General features: G+C 37.7%; 1 protein-coding gene across 2 annotated transcripts in view; it reads right to left on the minus strand.

Annotated features, from left to right (window-relative positions):
• The window catches only part of OLFM3 (olfactomedin 3), a 69,701-nt gene that overhangs the window by 19,796 nt on the left and 29,449 nt on the right, over nt 1-20,456 (minus strand). Inside the window, exon 1 of one of the 2 annotated variants that reach the window (XM_009468295.2) lies at nt 4,562-4,690. The exons of the other annotated variant lie outside the window; for it this stretch is intronic. Coding sequence (XP_009466570.2) covers nt 4,562-4,690 — 129 coding nt within the window. Of the gene's footprint in view, nt 1-4,561; nt 4,691-20,456 lie in introns of those variants that run through there. 2 annotated transcript variants of the gene reach the window in all.

The following is a 20,456-nucleotide window of genomic DNA, read 5'->3' on the forward strand; positions in this document are numbered from 1 at the left end:
TATTACTCTCTTAACTAATTAGACTGGTAGTTTCGCACAGTTTTGTCATATCTCACACCTTTGTAATAGTTCTCTAGAAGTGTCCAGCACACATTGTTTCCAGAGTGGATGAGAACAATTTTCTGCTTGTGATTCAGCACAAGCTAGTTGATTTAATTCTTTGCAAAGAGATGTTACAGTTTTTCATCAGCAGAGAACAAGCGTCCTTTCAGCCTGAATGACTTTTACTTTAGACTAATGGAAACAACAAAGACAGAAAAGAACAAATATAAAACCCCAAAGAGAGAGCACAACGTATGTGACTCGCACTGGGAATTGGCTCAGAAGGGGTCGGGATGTGGGTTAGCGGATTTGCTCTTAAAGATGCAGCACACAGAAGACTCTTCTCCATTGACTTCTGCTGCCCGTGCACCAAAGGGAAGAGACGCTTGCTGCAGGGTAGTGCTGAAAAGTGCCTGGTTAGCGTAGGTGAATGGGGGTCATGGCAAGCACTGCACAGGGCAATTAAGACGTTGCACATCCTTCACTGGGACAGAAGAATTCTGGAAATTCCTCACTGGTTCTTTCTTACAGCAACCACCACCACCACTGAGAAAGAACAGCAGAAAGTCACGTTTGCTTGCAGAGCAGGCTAACACTGCACTGCGTTTAAAGTTTGTGTGATACCTTGCGAGACTAGGTATCTGTCTATTTAATGGGACGTATAGAAATATATAGCATAAGAATGAGCAAAAGCAATGTAATTAGATGATTGAAAAGATTCAGGTGGTGGAATTAAAACTAATGGACACAAGAAGTAATTATTTTACTTTCTTTTTAATCTGTAATTTAACGTTAATATTATGCATTATTCTTTTCTAATAATATAGCGTTGACTACTGATTTTTATAGTACAGATGCTAATGGGTGCCATTGAAGTAGTTTTGGTCTGGACACAGTTGGAATTGATTACTAGTTATATTATAAAATTGTACTCAGCGTCAGCACACAGAGTGATTATTTAAACCGGCAAGCTTTGACGCTTTGCTGGCGCCTTAGTGCAGGTAAGCTGCAGAGTTCCTCACCTCAGAAGAGGTGCAATATCTCTGTAGACTGAGGTTAGAAAAGAGCACAGACTTCTCACAACAATGACTCTTCTGAAGAAGTCACTGAAGATAGCAGTGATCTCTTCTACTGCAGAGTTAACTGAAAAATCAAAATTGTATTGTTCCCCTGTTTTGCAAGGAAAAACAGTGTCATAACAGAGATGAGTGTAAAAAGAGGACAGTTGAACTTGCCTTAGGGTTTGCTAGAAAGGCATATCCAGAGTTTAGTGCTAAATTATGCTGCGTCTATGGTGTTCTCTTTGCCTTAATTTTTAGGGCAAAGGGAATCTAGTTTAAGACATGGACAACAATAAAAACTCAACAAAATTACATCTGCAGAGGCAATTTAAATTGGTTTTGAGCAGCTACTAAAATTGCGAGCTTGAACAAGTGAAGCCTATCGAGGCCGGTAACCCTTGCGAAGTGTAGGATCTATTCAGTCTAGCGATTTCCATGATTCTCTGCAGAGCTTACGCCCAGACAGCGTTGTCATACAAGAGCAAGGAAATGGAATTGTTTTTGAAGTTCAGGAACCTAGAGCTTGTGATTATAATTCCTTTAGGACAGAAATACTTAATATGAGTTGATGAAAAATGGTGTATGTTTGAGCCTTATACCTGCTACATTTAGATTGGTAGCAACTGGTTTTACTGCATTCAAGTAAGTATTCTACAGTGGAGAATGTATGAGAGATCAGGATCATTCACCGTCTATAGTAAAGCCATTGTAATCCAGGCTGTGTTATCAAAGGTACTTATATATTCTAGTGTTGTCGAGTGTGTCTCTCGGCTTTATCTAAGGAAAAAAAAACTTTATTGATTAACTTAGCAGATATTTTCTTACAGTGTCTACCATACGGCTTGATTTAAAAAAGTAACTGCTATTTGGGAAAATATTTCTCACAGTGAGAGACTGTCAGGCCCAATACGAGTGCATGGTTATTAGCTGCCCATGCATAAATAAACGCTCACATACTACTCCTTAAATTCAAGCTACAGTTCTTTGTGGTATTCTGTGGTTCCCTGTATTTGGGCCATTAGGGTTCCTTCATTAATTAGGGTGGGTAATATGAGTGATCACAGAGAAAAACAAGCACGTGTGTGTAAGTGCACTTTGCTTTTTTTTCTCTGTTATTTTTTCAGTTTGACGTTTAATCCCTACCTCAAGCACAAACTGCTGTGCCGTGCAGGGAAGGAGCTAGAAGGCATCAAAACCTTACAGAAGCTACTGAATCTACTCTTCAAGTGCAGGCTTACTGCTGACAGGCCTTAGTAAACAAACAAGAAAAGAAATAACAAGTGGAGAACAGCAATGATAGTAAATTATGCTAGTTCTTGAAAATCTGGAGAAAACAGAGAAGTCCCTACAAAGACCAATATTGATCATTGCCTTGGCAGGCTGCTGTGCTATAGACTCACTTCACTTACCTCCAGAAGATTTATTTTTTCACTTGTACTTCTATATATTCTGATAAAACTGTTCTAGTTACCTCTATTGTTCCTAGTGACAGGGCAGATGGCAATACATATACTTAATATGGTTGCTTAACTATAAACAGTATTTTTCAGTTTGTTTTGCAGTTTCAATCCTGGGACTGTAACAGAGCTGAAAAGAGGAGGCCCTTTCCCCGGCCCCACCTCGTCCAATTCTTCCGGCTGAAGGGAGGAAACTGGGAAGTTTTGGGGTTTTTTTCCTGCTACAATATACACAATTTATGAGCAGTGTATGTGCTAGGAGAGAACTAGCTGCACTGGTCGCTGGACAAGCTGCCAGTGGGTAAGTCTTGATGGCAGATAAAAACCAGTCAGTGATGACCTCAGTATTAGTGAGCACCTGGGGCATAAAGTCTCTCAGCCAACATCTAAAGTTTAGAAAAAGGTAGCAGATTTGGGGTGCTTGGTTTTATGCAAAAAGAACCCCACATGATTGAAGTTGATTTTTTTTTTTTTTTTTTTTTGCTTGGCAGATGTTGCCAAGCTCAGATAATCAGGTTTCTCTGATTGTGTCCCCAGCTCTACAGGCACTCCTGCCACCCCTCTTGAAACACAAAATGTGCATGTAACTCCAACCCAATGCGTGCAAAGAGCATTATTGAAATAATACTTAGGAGGCATTTATATCAGCAGTGCTCTGTTGTAGCCAAGGGAAGCGTGACAGTTTACACTACTTGGAATCTGGACACGTTAATATATATAAACACATATATATGTGTGTGTGTATAAATAGATATATATATGTGTGTGTGTTATAATAACTAGTATGCATCTCTTAGTTACTCAGTTGCAACCTTAAACATGGATTTAAATGTGATAAGGAACTTTATTACTTGTAATATCATATTGCCACAAGAACTAGCAATATATATTGTAGTTCAATGAGCACAAGTTGCATTTAAGGAAAATAAAATAGAGCTTTTCCTTGTCTTCTCACCTTCTTGCTGCTCTAAAACACAACAGAATTCTTTCTTACAACATCATTTAATTAATTTTAAAGTAGTAATATTTAAAGCCTAAATGCAGTGATTTTCTGCAGTAATGTTTTTCCTGCATGCGTATATTCAGTTAATTAGATGTTGATTAGTAAATGCATCATTTTTAGTTACAACTAAATCTAAGTTTGGAGCATAGTGTACTACTGTACAAATAGTTAAATTTACATTTTTACATAACATACTATTATGTAAACATCTGATTGCAGTTACACAAAAAGATACACAAAGTGTTTTACTAAACATTTAGGAGAATGGTGTTCTAGTTTAATTTATGAATACCAGTATAGTGTTCCATCTTGTCCAGTTAAAGTATTACTTTAATTTTTAGGCTTCTCATGAGTAGTTAATCACAGCTTTTCTGTAGGTCTTCATTAACAGAGGTTGCTCTATATGAGCATCAACCATACAAAGTGATATTTGTGTCATCTGTATTATTCCCATATCAACCTTTCTAAAATTCTGGTACCCAACCTCCTAGTACCAATTTTATTTTATTTCTAACAGCTATTTATTTGCTTAACTGTACTCCGATAAAGAAAAATAGGACAGAATCAGACTCCTCGCATATTGTAGTGAATAGCTAATAGGTAACATTATTCAGACAAAAAGAAACCTACTGCCAGATATTTTTTTTTTCCCTTAACAATGCAACACATTTTTCTGGAGCAGTAAACATAGGGAAAAAAGTCTAGACAAATAAAATGACATTGCTGTACTATTTTTAGCATTTCACGCTCAAGATGAAGGCATTTGTTCTTAAATATTTAAGGATGCTATTTTAAAATCTTTCCTTTCATAGTAAGACCACAACATGCTAACCAATGTGCAGTTCTATGATGCCCAAAGAGAAGCATGCATTAAGTGATGATAGGAAGATTAGTAGCTTAAAAAGAGATTTACAAAGAGGCAACAAACTAAAGCTTTTGCTGGCACTTAAATACTACTTCAGCATTAAGATGGCTTGCAACACATCACAGCTACTTACTAGAGTATCTGAAGTGGTTATTCTGGTGGTATTTAGTCCTACCAGAGATGGGAGAGTTTGGGACATCCAGTTAGAGATCATTGCCATGGTACTAAGAACAGCACCAAGCTTCAGCAGTGGAGGACTCATTGCTGTGAAGCTAATGAGTTTTCATAGTGACTGATTATCATCCCAGCGCAGGCTGGCAGTGAGAGGCGTGACTGCAGCACACAACAGCCACAGCATGAAAGGAGATCGAGCTACCCAGATGTAATCGTCCATTAAAAACACTCACATCCTTACTTGCCCTCTGTCTTTCTGGTCTTACTAACAAATACTTATGACTATCTTATGCTGACCACTAAATAAGCGGTCCTTTCTACGCTAATAATCATTGCAGTTTCCAGTGGGAGATGGCATGGGTGAATTACCTCTTTATAGGTGCTAGAGAGTCAATTAGCACTTAATTAGTTCAGTCCCTGCAGAGTGGTATGTGTTCCTGTCTGAAATGCAAAAGCCGAATCACAAACCCAAACACAAATAACCCCCCGCTCCCCATCACTGCGTTGGCAGAAACACGCTCAGGTCTGTTCCTAAACACGATACCAGCCTCGTCCAAGCAGATGGGAAAGGGGAGAACTGTCAACCTGCCCATGGAAACACAAAAGCTGTCAATCTCGGAAACCTTTCTGAACCTTCCTTGATTTGTTGATCTCCCATAAATTACAAACATCAGTGACTTTATAATTTGCACATCTTGTTATGAAGATGATTGTTGTTCATGAAAGAACATTGAGGCAGTAAAGATTCACATTTCTCAATGTTCTTGTTAGTTTACAAGGTTTTATACTGAGAGTTACTGCATTACATCCAGGGCTGGCAGCCTCAGTATGTCTTCATTGCTGTTTGGATGGGAACAGAAGACAAATTGTGGATTGCTCATGTAGCATTTTGAGGCTTCTTTTGGCTCTCATCTGCTGTTAAATCTACTGTTCTCTAGTGCTGTAGAATGATCTCCAGGTTCAGCAGCAATTTATCTTTATCATAAATTAGCGAGGGGGGGGGGGGGGGGAAGAATCCAGAAAAAGAGAGTGTAGAAATCATTGTGGCATTGGGATATTTTTACTTTTTTAGAATTATTTTAAATAGAAGAAATGCTGAGCAAGGAGTTCGAATGGCCATTATTTTAGAGAGAACTTGCTTAAAAGTTTGCAGAGATAGAGTACTGTATTTTTCCCAGAGGCAGTTATGGACTTTGTGTCTGAATCTGCTTCCAAAAGACTATATTTTTCTTAAGGAATTTTGGTGGTTTGTATGAAGGAAACCCGTAGTGAAACTGAAAGGACGCATTTTTGTAAGTGTGTGATCATGAATGCATTTGTTAACGATACTAAAACCCTGCAAACAGTTTTTCAGATTCTCTGAGCTTGTACACCAAATTCAGGCTAGACTTTTCTCTTCCAGCATTCATTTAGAATTATTTCAATAAATCTCTACAGTTTAATGAGGACACATGGAAAATCAGTTTTTTAAAAAGAAATTGAAAAACACATTGAGAGCTATTATATAATCTGATAAGGAGTCTTCCAGCAACAGAATACAGCAAAATTCTGTGCACCCAAGTATTACGTGTTTTCTGGGAGTTACACAGGAAGGTGAGCTGTGAAATGTTTCAAACGCTGAAAAAAACTAATTCACTGAAGAGATGCTTTTGAAAACAGTGAAAGAATAGGAGTTATTTGCTTATATACAGATTCTGCACGGAAAAATAAGCTTTTTGCTAGTTTCTCTGTATACATAGACATTGCAGTAAAAGACCTAAATATGAAAATGATAATCAATTAAACACTAAACATGTGGTTTTATTTACCTGTAGCATATTGAATGCATGGACTTGTTTGCATGCATTTTGATTTCTTTCACATACTTTGTCTAATTGATATCAAAACTCCTGGGACAAAATAACACACAAGTGCCGTTTTCTCCAGAGAACTTGGACTGCTTTCAGAATACGAACTGGTAGTTGATGACACTGATGTCTGAATAAGAAAACACGATTTTTTTGCTCAGTTCCAAAAAAGTATCCCAGTAAAAAAAAAAAAGTTTCACTGGATCAGTCTCCTTGATCCATTTAGTTCCTTCCTCTAGCAATGGCCAGCAGTGGATGCTTAAAAGAGTGTAAGAAGAGAACAAACATCTAGTAATACTTTTCTTGGTGTAACCTTCCAGCACCCTGTGGTACTTACTGGGCCAGAGGTTGTAACTTTGTGTTCAACAGTCTTTCATGATCCTTTCTTCCATGAATTTCTCAAGTAACTTTTAAACTCATCTGTACTTCTAGGAGGCACAACATCCGCTGGCATGGAGTTCCACAGTTTAATTATGTCTTGTGTGAAAAACGTACTTACTAGAAGTCATGATTAGATTACAAATTTGAGAAATGCTGTGTTCAATCCAAGTCTGCAATTTTCCATTGAAAAACCTTTTTTTTTTAAAAATTATAACCTTCATCTACTTCCAACAACCCAAACTGCTTTCAGCTACTTAATAGAAAAAAACCCTTCATCGGTGCATTTGGATACTGCAAATAGAGTAATCAAGCCCATGAAACAACTCAGTTTTGTTAAATCTCATAACACTCTTGGTACCTTTTGAGAGCTAGTGGTGACTCTACTTTCTGTTGTTCTACTGATTCCAAAGGAGTCAATAGCAGCATTAGGTTTTATAAATCACCTTTTGTAGCGGTGTCTGTGCTTACCCCCGGGGTGTGTTCTAGGGCCTTGGCCTCCTGCTTGTCTGGAGTAAGCAACTGCTGCAATACCCTGGCTCCAGCCAGGCATCTGGGTTTCCTTACTGTGAAAACCAGAGTGCAAGCATGGCTGATATGTGCCACGTTTCAGGCCGGTATCGGCTTGTGGTGGTATGGGGATGTGCTGCTGGATCCAGAGCTTCAGAAGCGCTCCTGCATTTCACGGTTCTGTAATGGCAGCTGTTTTACTCAGCATATTTTCTGTATTTCAGAAGATAAATTTTGTAATAGCTTGGATTGTGTGATGGTGGCCATTATGTATATTTCTCTGAAGACAGAGACCCTGTGGCAAGCCACCGGTGATATGGTGTCTTGAGACTGAGAGGGCAGTCAGGCATTGCCTCAGCATGATGAAGGGCATAGTGACTGGAGGTGTTTGAGTCTTTGAAACAGAGTTCATGTTTCTGTGGAGATAGGCTCAAAGTTGTCCACTGAACAGATGTGCATATCGAACAGCCCAGGATGGCATCAAGAGTCAGGCTTTTTGCTGAACTGTTGCACTTCATTGGCAATTCATCAGCTTCCCGAGTAACTCCACTGATTACTTCCAATATGGATTAGGTAACATTTGGCACTGTTGCATAATTTTATAGTTTTATTGGGTTCTTCTGAAGTAGCTCAGTATCCTCCCTAGACCTAACACAAAAAAGACTGTCATTCACCAGTTTTATCACCTTTTTTGTTCCTGTCTTCTTTCAGAAGTCTAATAAGCACATTAATTCCCCCCAGTTCCAACACATTTCCTTAAAGTCATGATAGATTTTTTTTTTTTTAAATCACATTGAGCTGCAGCTGTTAAGATTTTTGGTTGTCTTCTCTTAAACATTTTCTGTTCCACAAAAGAACATAATCTGTCCCCTCCTGACTGTTTTAACCTTGGACAAAGTACATTCAAAAGACAATAAAAGGCTTTTCTAAAGTCCAGATGAATAATTACTGCTGATTATCCTTAAACCAGTGTATTGTCAACTCCTGCAAAGAATGCTGTTTGTTTGGTTATTATGATTATTCCTAGCAGATGTCATACTGCTTGGTTCTTGTGATAGAGTATTCATTAACATAGTTCAGAACTTTATTTTCTTCCAACTAGTTTACCTGCTAAAGAGAAAACCTGCTGATGTGTGTGTGATTCACAGTATTGCTGCTAGATACATCTTTAAAGAGCATAGCAGGAGATAATCCTCTAGCACTCTTGGCTGGCCATATAATTTAAAATTACTACCTAGTTGGTATCTGGATTCCCCACGGTGCTGAAGTTAGATCCCCTAGAACTGCACAAGGGCTTTAAAGCACATTTGCACTGCAGTGCAGGGATGATGGCAGGTTGTAGAGGTCTATGCGAGTCTGCTAATGCAGTGCTAGCCCAGGGACTGACAGTAGTATAGCTGACACTGGAAAGCTGCAAAACTGCTCTTCTAGGACTGTAGGTAAGTATGTGGCAGCTGTGTCCTATACTGCTGCAAATTTAATGCTAAACTTTGGTTTGTTTACATAGGCTACACCTTTCCCTTAGACGGGGCGTTACTTGTTCAGTGTAATAGTCAATATTCTGTCTATCTAACATTCCTTATTTCATGCACCCATTTGTCAAATAGTTGCTTCAGAGGAGTATTGCGAGAGAAGACATATGTGGGAACAGAGACATAGGCTCTGAAAAGGTTTCTTTCCCGAACAGTGGAAATACTCACTGGAACTATATTTTGTTCGTGTTCTTATCAGAACTGTAGAAATGTCCATAAAACCTCTCTGTTAAGGAATTAAAAATAATTTTAGCTGTATTTTGCCATAAATATTTGGGTAAATTAAAAAATGGCAGTAGAATTAAAAAATGAGTAGAAAATTTTTGTGAGAAACACATCTGAAATCACATATAGAAAGATCTTACCAGAAACCACAGAAAAACTGAAGAGTTATTCTCATCTTGTTAGGAAGTGGAAACAAAACCTTATGATCTGTGTTTCATTTCAGCTCTGTGTTTTGCCTTTTTTTTTTTTTTTAAAGGTGCAATTTCACATTTCTAGTCTATGATAAACTACCGTGAAGCAGTTTTCTGAACAAGAGCTAGAAAGCAACAGCAGTTCTAAAATCTGAACGTTACTCTTTATTACCCTGAAATTTTTCCTGGTATGATAACTTTCTCTTTTCATAGCTGCCTTCTCCTAAAGTCAGTAAAAGCTAAAATATTTATACAGAATGACTACAGATGCCGTATTTTGATCTTGCGTAGAAGTATGTGAATCTGTAACAATTTCAGTGTTGTTAGCAGAGTTACTGTATACCAGTTCTGTAATATTCAAAAGAGTCAGCAATATGTGAAAAAACACAAACACACACACACACGAAAAATGTCTAATTACCTCCTGGCTGGAGGACAACAAACAGTGATTGTAAGAAAGCAGAAATGGTGAAGTTCAGCAGCAGTCACTTAACCCTGATACCAGCTTATTTAATGTATGTAAAAAAAAAAAAAAAGTTACCTCATTCCTAAATATTTCTTACAATTCAAAATTGTGTTCATGGGTAAATGCTATAAAGGCTTTGCCTAAAACCTTGCATTTTATGCAGATAGAGATCAAAGTGATTGCATACTCATGGCTCAGCTGTCTTTTAAATAGCTTCCTTTGAAGCAGAGCAAAGTCAGGAATCTTAAATCTCAGTAAGTTTGTACTTTGACAGGTTAGGTTTAGAAAGTAAGCTCATGCATAAAAGTCAACGCTTCCCTTGTTACGGTGTTGGTCTATACTGTCTAGAGTTCTTTTTCTTCATGTGGTGTATTCTAGAGGTGACTCAGTAGTACATTGATTTAAAAAATGTATGTTAGTACATTAGTCATGTTCCTGAGCATTATTATTCACGTATGGTTAATGCATGTGTAAAGCAAAGTTCTCAGAATTTGAATAGCAATTAAAATGCATAGAGCTCAGGTGGACTGACCAAGTACATCTTTGCCTTTGCAGTTCAATTCCAATTCTCTGAATTCAGAAACACTGAGAAAACATTAACTTCTTCATCTAACTCTATGTTTTTGTTCAACAAAACCCTCTGGCTTTGCAGTGTTACCTGTGAGTAGTAATATCCAAGTTCTTTGTAAGCGCAGATTGAGAGGTACGTGCCCTTTCTAGAGAATAGCCTTTTGCCGGCTCATCTATGCCTACAAGGTGACATTCTTCAGTCAGACATCTCCACTGATAGTAAAAGTATTGAGCAAAGGATTTTTAAAGTCTGTTGTCCCTTACATGCTTCTATACCAGTGCTGTTGAGGTGACATTCTTACTGTAGTGGTCTTAGCTATCTGCTTGTTCATTTTTCAGGTTTCCTGAATGAAGGAAGACTTTGTTCTTAGAGAGCATTTTAATTTTTTTTTTCCCCACCTATTCTCTTGTGTTCTGCTGTTAGCAATTCCCAAGTGGACAGAGTAACAAAGTAGTGTGTCTACAGTGGGCTTAGTTCATGACGAGAATTGCCAGAAACTAGAAGCAGGCTGGGCAGTGTGCTTTAGGAAAGTTTGCAGTTAATTGAAACAGCTGGGGAAAAAAAAAAAAGGGCAGGGAAGGACTAACTGAAATGAAAACAAAAACTTCTTCAGTTGATTTCCTGCCATTTTAATTTTCAATAACGTTTATATCAGATTCTCAGTAAAACCTCATAAGCTTTTCCCTCAAATGTGTGATATGATGATGGATCTAATGGGAGAAAAAGAGTTCAGTGAAACCACCCTTTTCTGTTCTGTCCTCTGGGTGATCAAGGTTATTCATGCTTACTTAAAAAGCTTCTTTTCTAAAATATAGAGAGATATCTATTTAGTAGAGAATGACAAAAGATTGTGCAGAGTCTCCTTTTCCCTTCAACAGAGGCTGGGAATCTGCATGCTTTTGGAAAATCCTGGGATCCGTCCTCTTGCCGTGAACATCCACTGAATGGCAGGGTGCAATGTTGGGTGCTCCTGGGTCTGGAATTGGTTGGGCATCGCACAGTACTGCAGTTTCCATGTTCTTTTGAAAACTGTAGGGATTGGATAAAAGGATTTATGCATAATTCCTCCTGGAGTAATCCTCATGCCTAAGGGTTTTTAACCATGTGTAATTTTGTCCTTTTTCCATCCTCAAAATACACATTATTCTGTTGAGGGTGGGTGAAGCAGGTGAGCTGGCTTCCATTGAGCATAAATTTAAAAAGTAACTTGGTTCTTCTGAGATGTCTAGAAGCTGAAATTCACCATGAAGTTAGATCATATATAATCCTGGAGTAGAGCTTGAGCCATGAAAATCAGTGAATTCTGTTGTATTTTAATAAAATAAGTGGTTTCAGCTGGCTCTGACTGCAATTAGACGTCAGAAAACAGATACATAAGATACTTAGAACAGAAGTCCATCTAGGCTCTGTGAAAATGGCCAGTATAACCGAACCTTCCTCTGGTTAATATATGCTCACAGCTTTTGGCAGACAGTGGTCACAGACCCCTAAACTGGAGGTTGCCTGTGGACTGTCACACTTAATAGCCACAGGTAAATTTGTTCAGTCCCTTTTTTAAATCTCCTTGAATCTTTGTGAGCGCAAAAAAGACAGAAATGAAAAGTAGAAAAGGTTTGTAAAATAAAATTCCCTGTAAAAGGGGAATTTTGGCTTTGGGAAAAGACTAATGGGCTGTCTGTACATAATAAAATATTAAAATAATATTAATAGAATATTACTATAACAATAAAATAATAAAAATAAATTAAAAATAATAATAAAAGAATATTAATAATATTAAAATAATAAAATATAAAATATGTCTGTACATAATAAAACAGGGCTGGGACATGGGGTTGGACACTGGCCCATAGCAAACAATCTTGTTTCTTGTTAACACACTCCCTGTGATTACCTTTTCCTTTTATGCCTGGGCATGATTCAGCGTTAGATAGTTTGGACATGGATGCAGCATTTCAGGAGGGGAAGAGAGTGATTTTGGTGTGTGGAAAGGAGCTGTGCCTCGGGGTCAAGAGAGCAGCTCATCTCCTTTATATTTAGTAGTATGGTTGTATTCACATTTGGCTAAGGGCTGTCTTTGGAACTGAGAGCAAAGGAACCATCTACTGTTGTTTGATTTCTGCTGTATTCTGACAAACAGGTCCTTGTATGTTCTTTGTAAATTAACAGCTTTGCCTTACAGAAACACTTGGCTTTATCCTCCTTTTATTTCCTAATGCAGATGGTTGTCAAGAGTCTCTAAACTGACGAATGAAAAAGTGAAATGGGGAGGGTTGTCCTATTGACTTGCCCTTCATCCCACCATGTGTCATACAGTCTTTTGGCAAGTCTCTTCTCAAACTGCCATGTCATACTGATTCCCTCCGCTAACATATCCCTGTCATATCCTCTGTAAGGATGAAATAGGGAAAATTCCTCAGAAGTCTAAACTAGTGCTTACTTCCAGTAGTCTGGAACCCCAAAGGCTGCAGTACATTTAGATACTAGCCAAAAATTTGTAGGTTTAACCAGCATGGCACTGATAATGGCATTTAAAGGCTGTAGCATCTTCCTGTTAGGCTTTTCTAACAACAGTGGCATTAACATTTCCCTTCTGAGATACGAGGCAGTAGGCAGAAAGACTGAGAAATGTGGTTGTTCAGAAAGCACTGCATGTGTTTCCTGCAAAATCCTCAAAAAAATAAGGTTTTGTGAACGTGTCTCACTGCAAGCGAATCCATTTTTAATGTATACCGTTTCTCAGCACCAGCCTGGAAGGACTAGTTCACTTTTAAACAGGGATGAAAGCATATAAAGAGTATAAGTGAACATTGAGACAATCCCACAGGTGATCTTTCCTGCAAGACAGAACGCTATGGCCAAATTCCAGTAGAGTTAGCTATGTTCTGTCTAGCAAAATGCTTCCTGCAGTTTCAGCTGGATACTGTAATCTGTTCTAAATGCTGTAGAGTGCTTTGAAGACAATTAAACAGGTGCTGTGTTTTACATCAGAGATGGCTGCGTTTCAGCAGTGGGTAAAATAGTCCGCGTATATGCCACAAAGCATGCTCTGAGATCAAAGATGCTATAAAATAATTTTATGCTTAAATAAGGGTATAGAAAGCAAACAGTTGTTATTTTTCATTTTCCTGAAATGACAAAATGCTAATTTCTAAGTTTTGACATGGATGATTGAGATTTCTGCCTATACGTGAGAAGCAAGATTGTAAAAGCTAGTTTGAACATGAAAAGTTTACAATAACTTTGTAAAACTAGTAGGAGAAAGGAAAAGAAAGCTGCAGGGAGGAAGAGAGAGGGAAAAAAAATGGTGCTGTAAGTACTGAGACATACTTGGTGGTGAGGTATTAGGGATTGCTGCCTCTTTCCTCTTAACTTGTCACTTGACTGTAACAAAAGAAAGACACCTAGAAGACAGACAATCCAAAACACCTTTTCATAAATTCAGTATTTATGCATGGGACAGTGGCTGTCATGCTAGTGTGCCCATCTGCAGCACGGTGATTCTGTCACCTCGGGAATACTGCTTGCTGTGTGAGGCTTGATATCCTTGAGAATTAACAAAATCCTGAACTAGTTAATATTCTTAGTATTGGAAGTTGCCTCTTTTTTGGGACAAATAAGGCTACTGTTGTTCATATAGCTTATGATTTTCGAGGATCCCAGGCTCAGCAGGTGTGCTGGACAACCACAGATATCCACGTCGTTTTGAAAGAAGTCATTTGTATTCTGACTTCCCTTCCTCCATTTCTACCAGCAGTTTGACTTAGGTGTGATTGATGTACCACTTCGCAGAGTTTTAGTATTAGCACAATGCTCAGAAAAATCCATATATGCAATAGTTAGCAACTCAGGAGAGGCCATGTTTTTTGATTAGAAAAGAGTGGTGTACTTTGAAAGTTCTCGTAAATCTAGGCACAGAAAATTGTGAGGCAATGTAAACACTGAGATAAATGTAGAATATTTCTTGAATCTTGTGGAAAATAAAAACTGGAGAGATAGTCTAAACAGCTATGTTCATAATATAACTGTGGCTTGCATAGTGGTTGTTGTGGTTTAACCCCAGCAAGCCACTTGAAGGTTAATAATTTCAATGCTTGTGATTCTTCACTCTGTAATCTGTTATCCCTTACCCCATTTTTCATGTCTCTCTAAAACAGGCACTGAATCCTGTTAGAAAGCTGTGGTCTCCTACTAATAACGTTGAGGAGACGGTGGAAAATGGTTGGGCTTTGTGTTGCTTTGCAGTCGTGCAGTGGGATGGATGATGCTACAGGCGATGGCAGCGGAAGAGAGCAAAGCTTTTACAGCACAGTAAGCAGTTCTGACATCAAACTGATCAATGACTTAGCCCACACAAAAGGCTCGCGTTTCAGCTTCCAAATGCAAAATATTCTAAAAAAATAACGGTACACATCACGTCACGTTATACTCGTTCTTTTACAGTCGCATTTTATGACCAAAGGAAACGAGGTCATTCCCAATTTACGAGATGACTGGAGTTTTGCAGTTTTGCGGGGTTTAGTGAGCTGACAACGGAGGAGTATAAATGATGAAGACTCAGGCGATACCACATCAGAAGCCTTCTGTTTACTGACACTCTCCATACAGTCTGTAACCTATATTTTTAAAATGTCTTTTCAGCAGTTTGACTCTAAGGCTATTTTTTATAGTCTCCAGCACTTAATCCTTGCGTACAGTCGTAATCCTCTGTTTACAATACCAAAATTAAAAACTGTAGAGATGACTATTATCTCACAGGAGAAAAATATGAAATGTGTGAGGAGCGGGCATCAATGAATAGCTTAGAAGCAACGATTTCATTTCCAGAGGAAAAGGTTTCTGTCCACAAGATGTTTAGTGCAGGCATTTTTCTTTCTAGCTTGAAGTAGGGGGAATTCACCAATTAAGAATCACAAAGTCAGTGAGTCTTTAAAGGACTGCTTAGCAATGGGATTGTGGAGAATAAAATTCACAGGCAAAGCTGGTGAAGTTTTACATAAGCTTTTAAATCTAATGAATAAAAAAGGGCCAAGATTTTGGTTAACGAAGGCATTTACATAACTTTTGAGATTGATATTAATTTTACAGGGAGATTTAATTAACTCATTAGCAAATGACAGCGAAATCTAATAAAAGATTTCTACTAAATCTTGTAATTCGTTTCTGCAGCTTGGCTAGCAGTGATGCAGAAAGTGAAGGAACTATTTGCACGAGGGCAAATAATAACTTTGGAGACACAACTTGTGCTGGATTTCCTGAAAAGTGTTTTCAACCCAAAAAGATAATTTAAAAAACATGCACAAACTCATCTCAAGGATCGCAAAACTAGAAATGGAAATTTCAATTCAAATTCCTGTAAAGGTCATGAGGGTAAGACCCCCACCTAATATCAAACAGTGCACAGCATTTTGAAAGAAAATCACTATATTCTTCAGGTCTGTTGAAACCTGAATGTCTGCAGAGGCAAAGTTTTAATTCATTTCTGTGATATCACCATATCTTCAAACTGAAATGACTCAAACTACAGGCAGTTACACAGTTCACCTGAGATGCTTATTTGGATTTCGTGAAAGCTTAAGTTCCAGACTATCTGGTATGCATTTTTCTGTAATTTAAAAGGAAAAAGACTCCTATCAGTTCTATAATATAGTACAGAATATAGTATTCAAGATCCAGATACGTAAATATAGCCCTCTTGCCCCCAAACCATTCATACACTGAAAGAACCAAGAATATTGATACTTTGGTTGTCAACAGAGAAAAACTGTTGAAATTTTGTTGTCATTATTGCTGGAGCTAAAGGTGAACTACTTTAATCAAGAAAATATTTTGCTGTATGATTTCTGTGAACCCTCATGTAGTATCATGAGTCATAATAATGTCTTTCATAAACAAACAAAGCATCATAATTTTGGTCTTCATAGTGAGCAGAAACAGTTCAATTTTCACCTGGAAACCCAGTATGCCCTTGTTAATAAAAACATCAGGGACGTGACGTGTGCTCTATGTGACACATTGTTTAGAGGGGTGAAACTGTCTTTTTCAGCATCTTGATAGCAAGAGAGAGGTAGGAAATGCTGTAAACAAGTAGAGCTTACATTTCCAAATGGAGCCTGGGAGGAGAAAATTAAGAAGTATTTAATATTTCCAGCAAAATCCATGTGAAAAAAAAATCTGGCTGCTTTTCTGTCCTCTGAAAATCTTAATCCAGCTTGAGAACACTGGCGATAGTGCGTCAGAAGTGGACTGTCTTTTTCAAAGATCTGCCTACACCATATCTGGAATTTTATTTCGTACCTTTTATCCTGAGCTGAGTAAAACATATTAGGGTTATATTTTTTGAATCATAGTTGAATCCCTCAGTACTTCTAAAATGTCCCATAGAGAAACGATTCAAGAACACAGTGAAATACATATTGTTTTCACGCACTTCTAAATACAAGAAGGTTGATGATTGCTGGTGGGCTTAAAATATTTAGTATTTAAAACTAAATAAAATTATCATAGCTTTCCTTTAATTATTTGAAGCCTAATACAATTACCTGCAAGTTGCAGGCAAGGTGCCCTTCCTGTTAAGGGGTGTGACTTGCCATTCTGCTGCTTAAGCAGTGTAATGCAGAAATAATTACAACTATACAGTTTTTTTCTGTATTTTACAGCCGTCTGTCCCAACCAAGCGAAAATTCTGTTCTGAGGTTTTCTCTTGCACTGGTATGTCCCTAGCCAAGCTTCAGCTCTCCTGGCGTGGAATGTATTACCCACTACACACTGACTTTTAAAAAGCACCAAGACATTAAACCATAACAGTAAAAACTACTAACACGAAACCGGAAAAAAATGGATACATCTCAGCCAATTTGTCAAAGTGCTGGTGGTGTTAAGGCAATTAAATAGCAATAAGAAAGCACTAAGGTCCATCATTTTTAGCCTTGGAAATCAGTTTTAAATTTATAACTACAATAAAATGATTTAAAATCTATATAAAAAGAGATGGTTTGACAGAAATAGGAAGATGCTGAAGAGAATATTGCAGAGGTCACAAGTGGGAAGCTGAAGAAACTGCATTTCACATATACTTTTTTATTGACTTTTTGCTTTTGATGGACTAGCAAATTATTGTTTCTTTGTTTTCTTATGAAGATAATACATAGTCAATCTGTCACAAATAAGGAGAAAAGTGACAAATGGAACCCACCTCAGCCAGTGCTTAGGGAAAATACTTGTCTTTTTTGGGGCCAGATGGGATGCCATAGGGCTATTTGCAAGAATTAGGTGGTTTTTTTCTTTAATGTAACATATAATGCAGGGAAAAAAAAGGGGGTGAAAAATACATTCTCTAGCTTGAGAACATGGTTGCTGTAGAGAAATGCCTGCTGCCTGTGTTCTTATTTCTCATAAGGTTTCTTGCAGTCAAAAGGGGGAAGGAAAGGGTCAGAGGAGCAAGGAAAGTAGAAATATTAATGCATGACTTCAGCAGTGTGCAGTCAGTAATAACAAGAAAACTTGTCTAATAGATAGACAGTAACAGATAATTTTAAAGTCGTTAGCTTTGTCAATAGAAATAAACCCAATACACCAATAATTAGCTTGTTGCAGCTTCTCGCCTATTTTAGACTGTTTAGGAAACAGACTTCTGCAGATCTTAAATCTGATGCAAGGGATGACCACTTGAGGCTGCAGACTGTTAATAATACTTTTCTAAATTATCTCCATTGGGAGCTCTTTTTCTTTTACTGCTACATGCACATTTTACAGATAATACAAGCCATTTCGTGAAGGGCACTTCAACAAAACCCAGCTTGAATTTATACCATGTTTTCCTGGAAGAATTTAAGTGGAGTTTTAAAATAAAGTGCTAAATTTTAGGTCTGGAGAAACTTAATTAAATGACAGTCACTTTGCAAATGGCTTTTGCTCATTATAGTCAAATCATCAAAATCAGTTTAAAGGCAAAGCATGACTTGCGTGATTTGCACAAGAGATGTATCATGATTCTTTTGGTTTGGATAGATTAATTTTACTCACGTGGTTAAGCTCTGCTCTGGACTGTGAGATTTTCGATTCATTGTTCAGTGTACTAAGGATGCAGACGAATTATTTCATGAGTTAAAGGGAAACAGCAGATAAAGTTAGTGACACGCACATTTTTTATCTGTAGTATGAAGAATTAAAAATATTCTGATTAATTTAAAATATTAAACTTATCGCTGGAGATTTTGTTAAATGACTGATACAAAATGAAACATTTTGGAATGCTTCCTTTTAATGAATTGTTAGTATGTTAAAGAGACAAGTCCCTAGGTTGCAAATGACGTTTTGATCCACAGAAAACTTGTCCATCAAGTCACTTCACATAAATTCAATGGTTCATTAGTATCATGAATGGATATTTTGGGCTGAACAACAAATTCTCATTTCAAAGGGTTTAGAATATAGACCAGCTTAGACACTTTAATTCTTTTGAAAAATTGATAGAGACTTGAAAAATACGTACTTTGTTGTTTAACAGGGTACTGGATATAGCCATACTCTAAAAGCAAAACAGCCTGTGAGGATGATCTAGAGCCTGGGAAAGCAGACTGCAAAAACACACTGAACTGGGGACATTCAAGCAATCTTCTTTTATCCGGAAATCTAACCGAATGTCTTGCTGCTGGCAGTCTTTCATGTTTGTTTATTGTTAAGATACATGTCTGAGCTATGCAGAAGAAGCTGTTTGCAGTTCTTGTGTGCTTTTGATTCTTCAGAACTCATGGTTATGGTTTCTTAAGTGAAATAAATGGCCAAATTTTTCTCTTAGCAAACTGCTTTCTCTATCAGTTAGTTTCATAAATGATATGACCTCTTCCTAAAAATTTTACATGGCTTATGTACATACACGAATGTAGAACACTCCCTTACCATGTATTAGTTTTCTGTGCTACAGTTTGCTTTCTAGGTTTAGAACAATGGATTTCAGAATCAGATTCCCAGATCTGGATCTCTTTTCATAAGAACTCTGTAATCTGGCTCCAGATTTTCCATCTTTCCTTGCAGGCTCAAATGCTTTCCTAGGAGTTGTAGGTTGAGGGAACCTCTATTAAGAAATTGAGATATCAGACTGTAGACTTAGATTTGCTGAAGTCCAAGCCCTGCTAGTATGGACTTCCTAGTAGTTTCTTGCAGGTATGATTAATTGCCTATAAATAAATTTTGGACTGTGCAGTATGTTTAGAACAGACAACAAAACACAACACAGTATCCCAAAGCAGTGTTCCTTGATGATTTTCATTCCTGTTGTGAATTCCTAGATGTATGGGAAATGTCATGGCTATAAATCCCTTGAGCTGATCAGCAGTCCCAGAGGCAAACAGAATACATTGGATTTGTAAATATTTCTTTCAAAACATAACACGATATCATACAGAAATGAGCTCATTTGTGTGATGCTATCCTTTCTCCATGCATATCGTTAACTTGAAACATACAGGAAATTAAATGGAGGTAAAGGTAAGGAAGGCCCAGGCAAACTGCTTCAGGTGGTTTAAAATAACAGTGGCTTGATCACGAGTACAGAAGAAAGTACGTCTGACTCCTGAAGCATTGACTGAAGTACTCTCAAGCCTGAAATGTGGAATCATCGACAGTTCTACCCTGAACACATTAGAGCAAGGAGGCAGAGTGGAGGAGATAGGAAAAGACTGGTTTACATAGATGAGAAACTTCAGATTTTACCTCAGTTGCATTGTGCTCTAGAGATAAAGCTGGAAAGCTAAGGTTGAATGTATAAAGGTTACAAATACTATCTAGGTATAAACACCATTTATTGTTTTTACTCTTCCTCTGTGCACTTTGGGCCTTGGAGGAATTAGTGTTTAATTCGGAAGATATCATTCCTGCCTTGCTGCAAGTTTACATCGTCCTGGACTTGGCAAACATACTAGAATTTAGTGAAACAAGTATGGGAACGAAGGTTGAGAATCAGGAGGTGCAAGAGATTCGCAAGAACAATGGTGAAATCTCTTGCTTCGACTCAAAAGTGAGGTATTAAGAAGTCAGATGTGTTAAGGAGGGAGCAAATGGAGTCTCTAGTGCAGCTTGCTTGGCAGTCAAAAGAATGTGATTATAACAGCTTTTTAGTGGGGTGGAAATATC

Source organism: Nipponia nippon, unplaced genomic scaffold, assembly GCF_047370975.1.
Source record: "Nipponia nippon isolate SJK-2023a ecotype South Korea unplaced genomic scaffold, ASM4737097v1 scaffold_5, whole genome shotgun sequence".
Lineage (NCBI taxonomy): Eukaryota > Metazoa > Chordata > Aves > Pelecaniformes > Threskiornithidae > Nipponia > Nipponia nippon.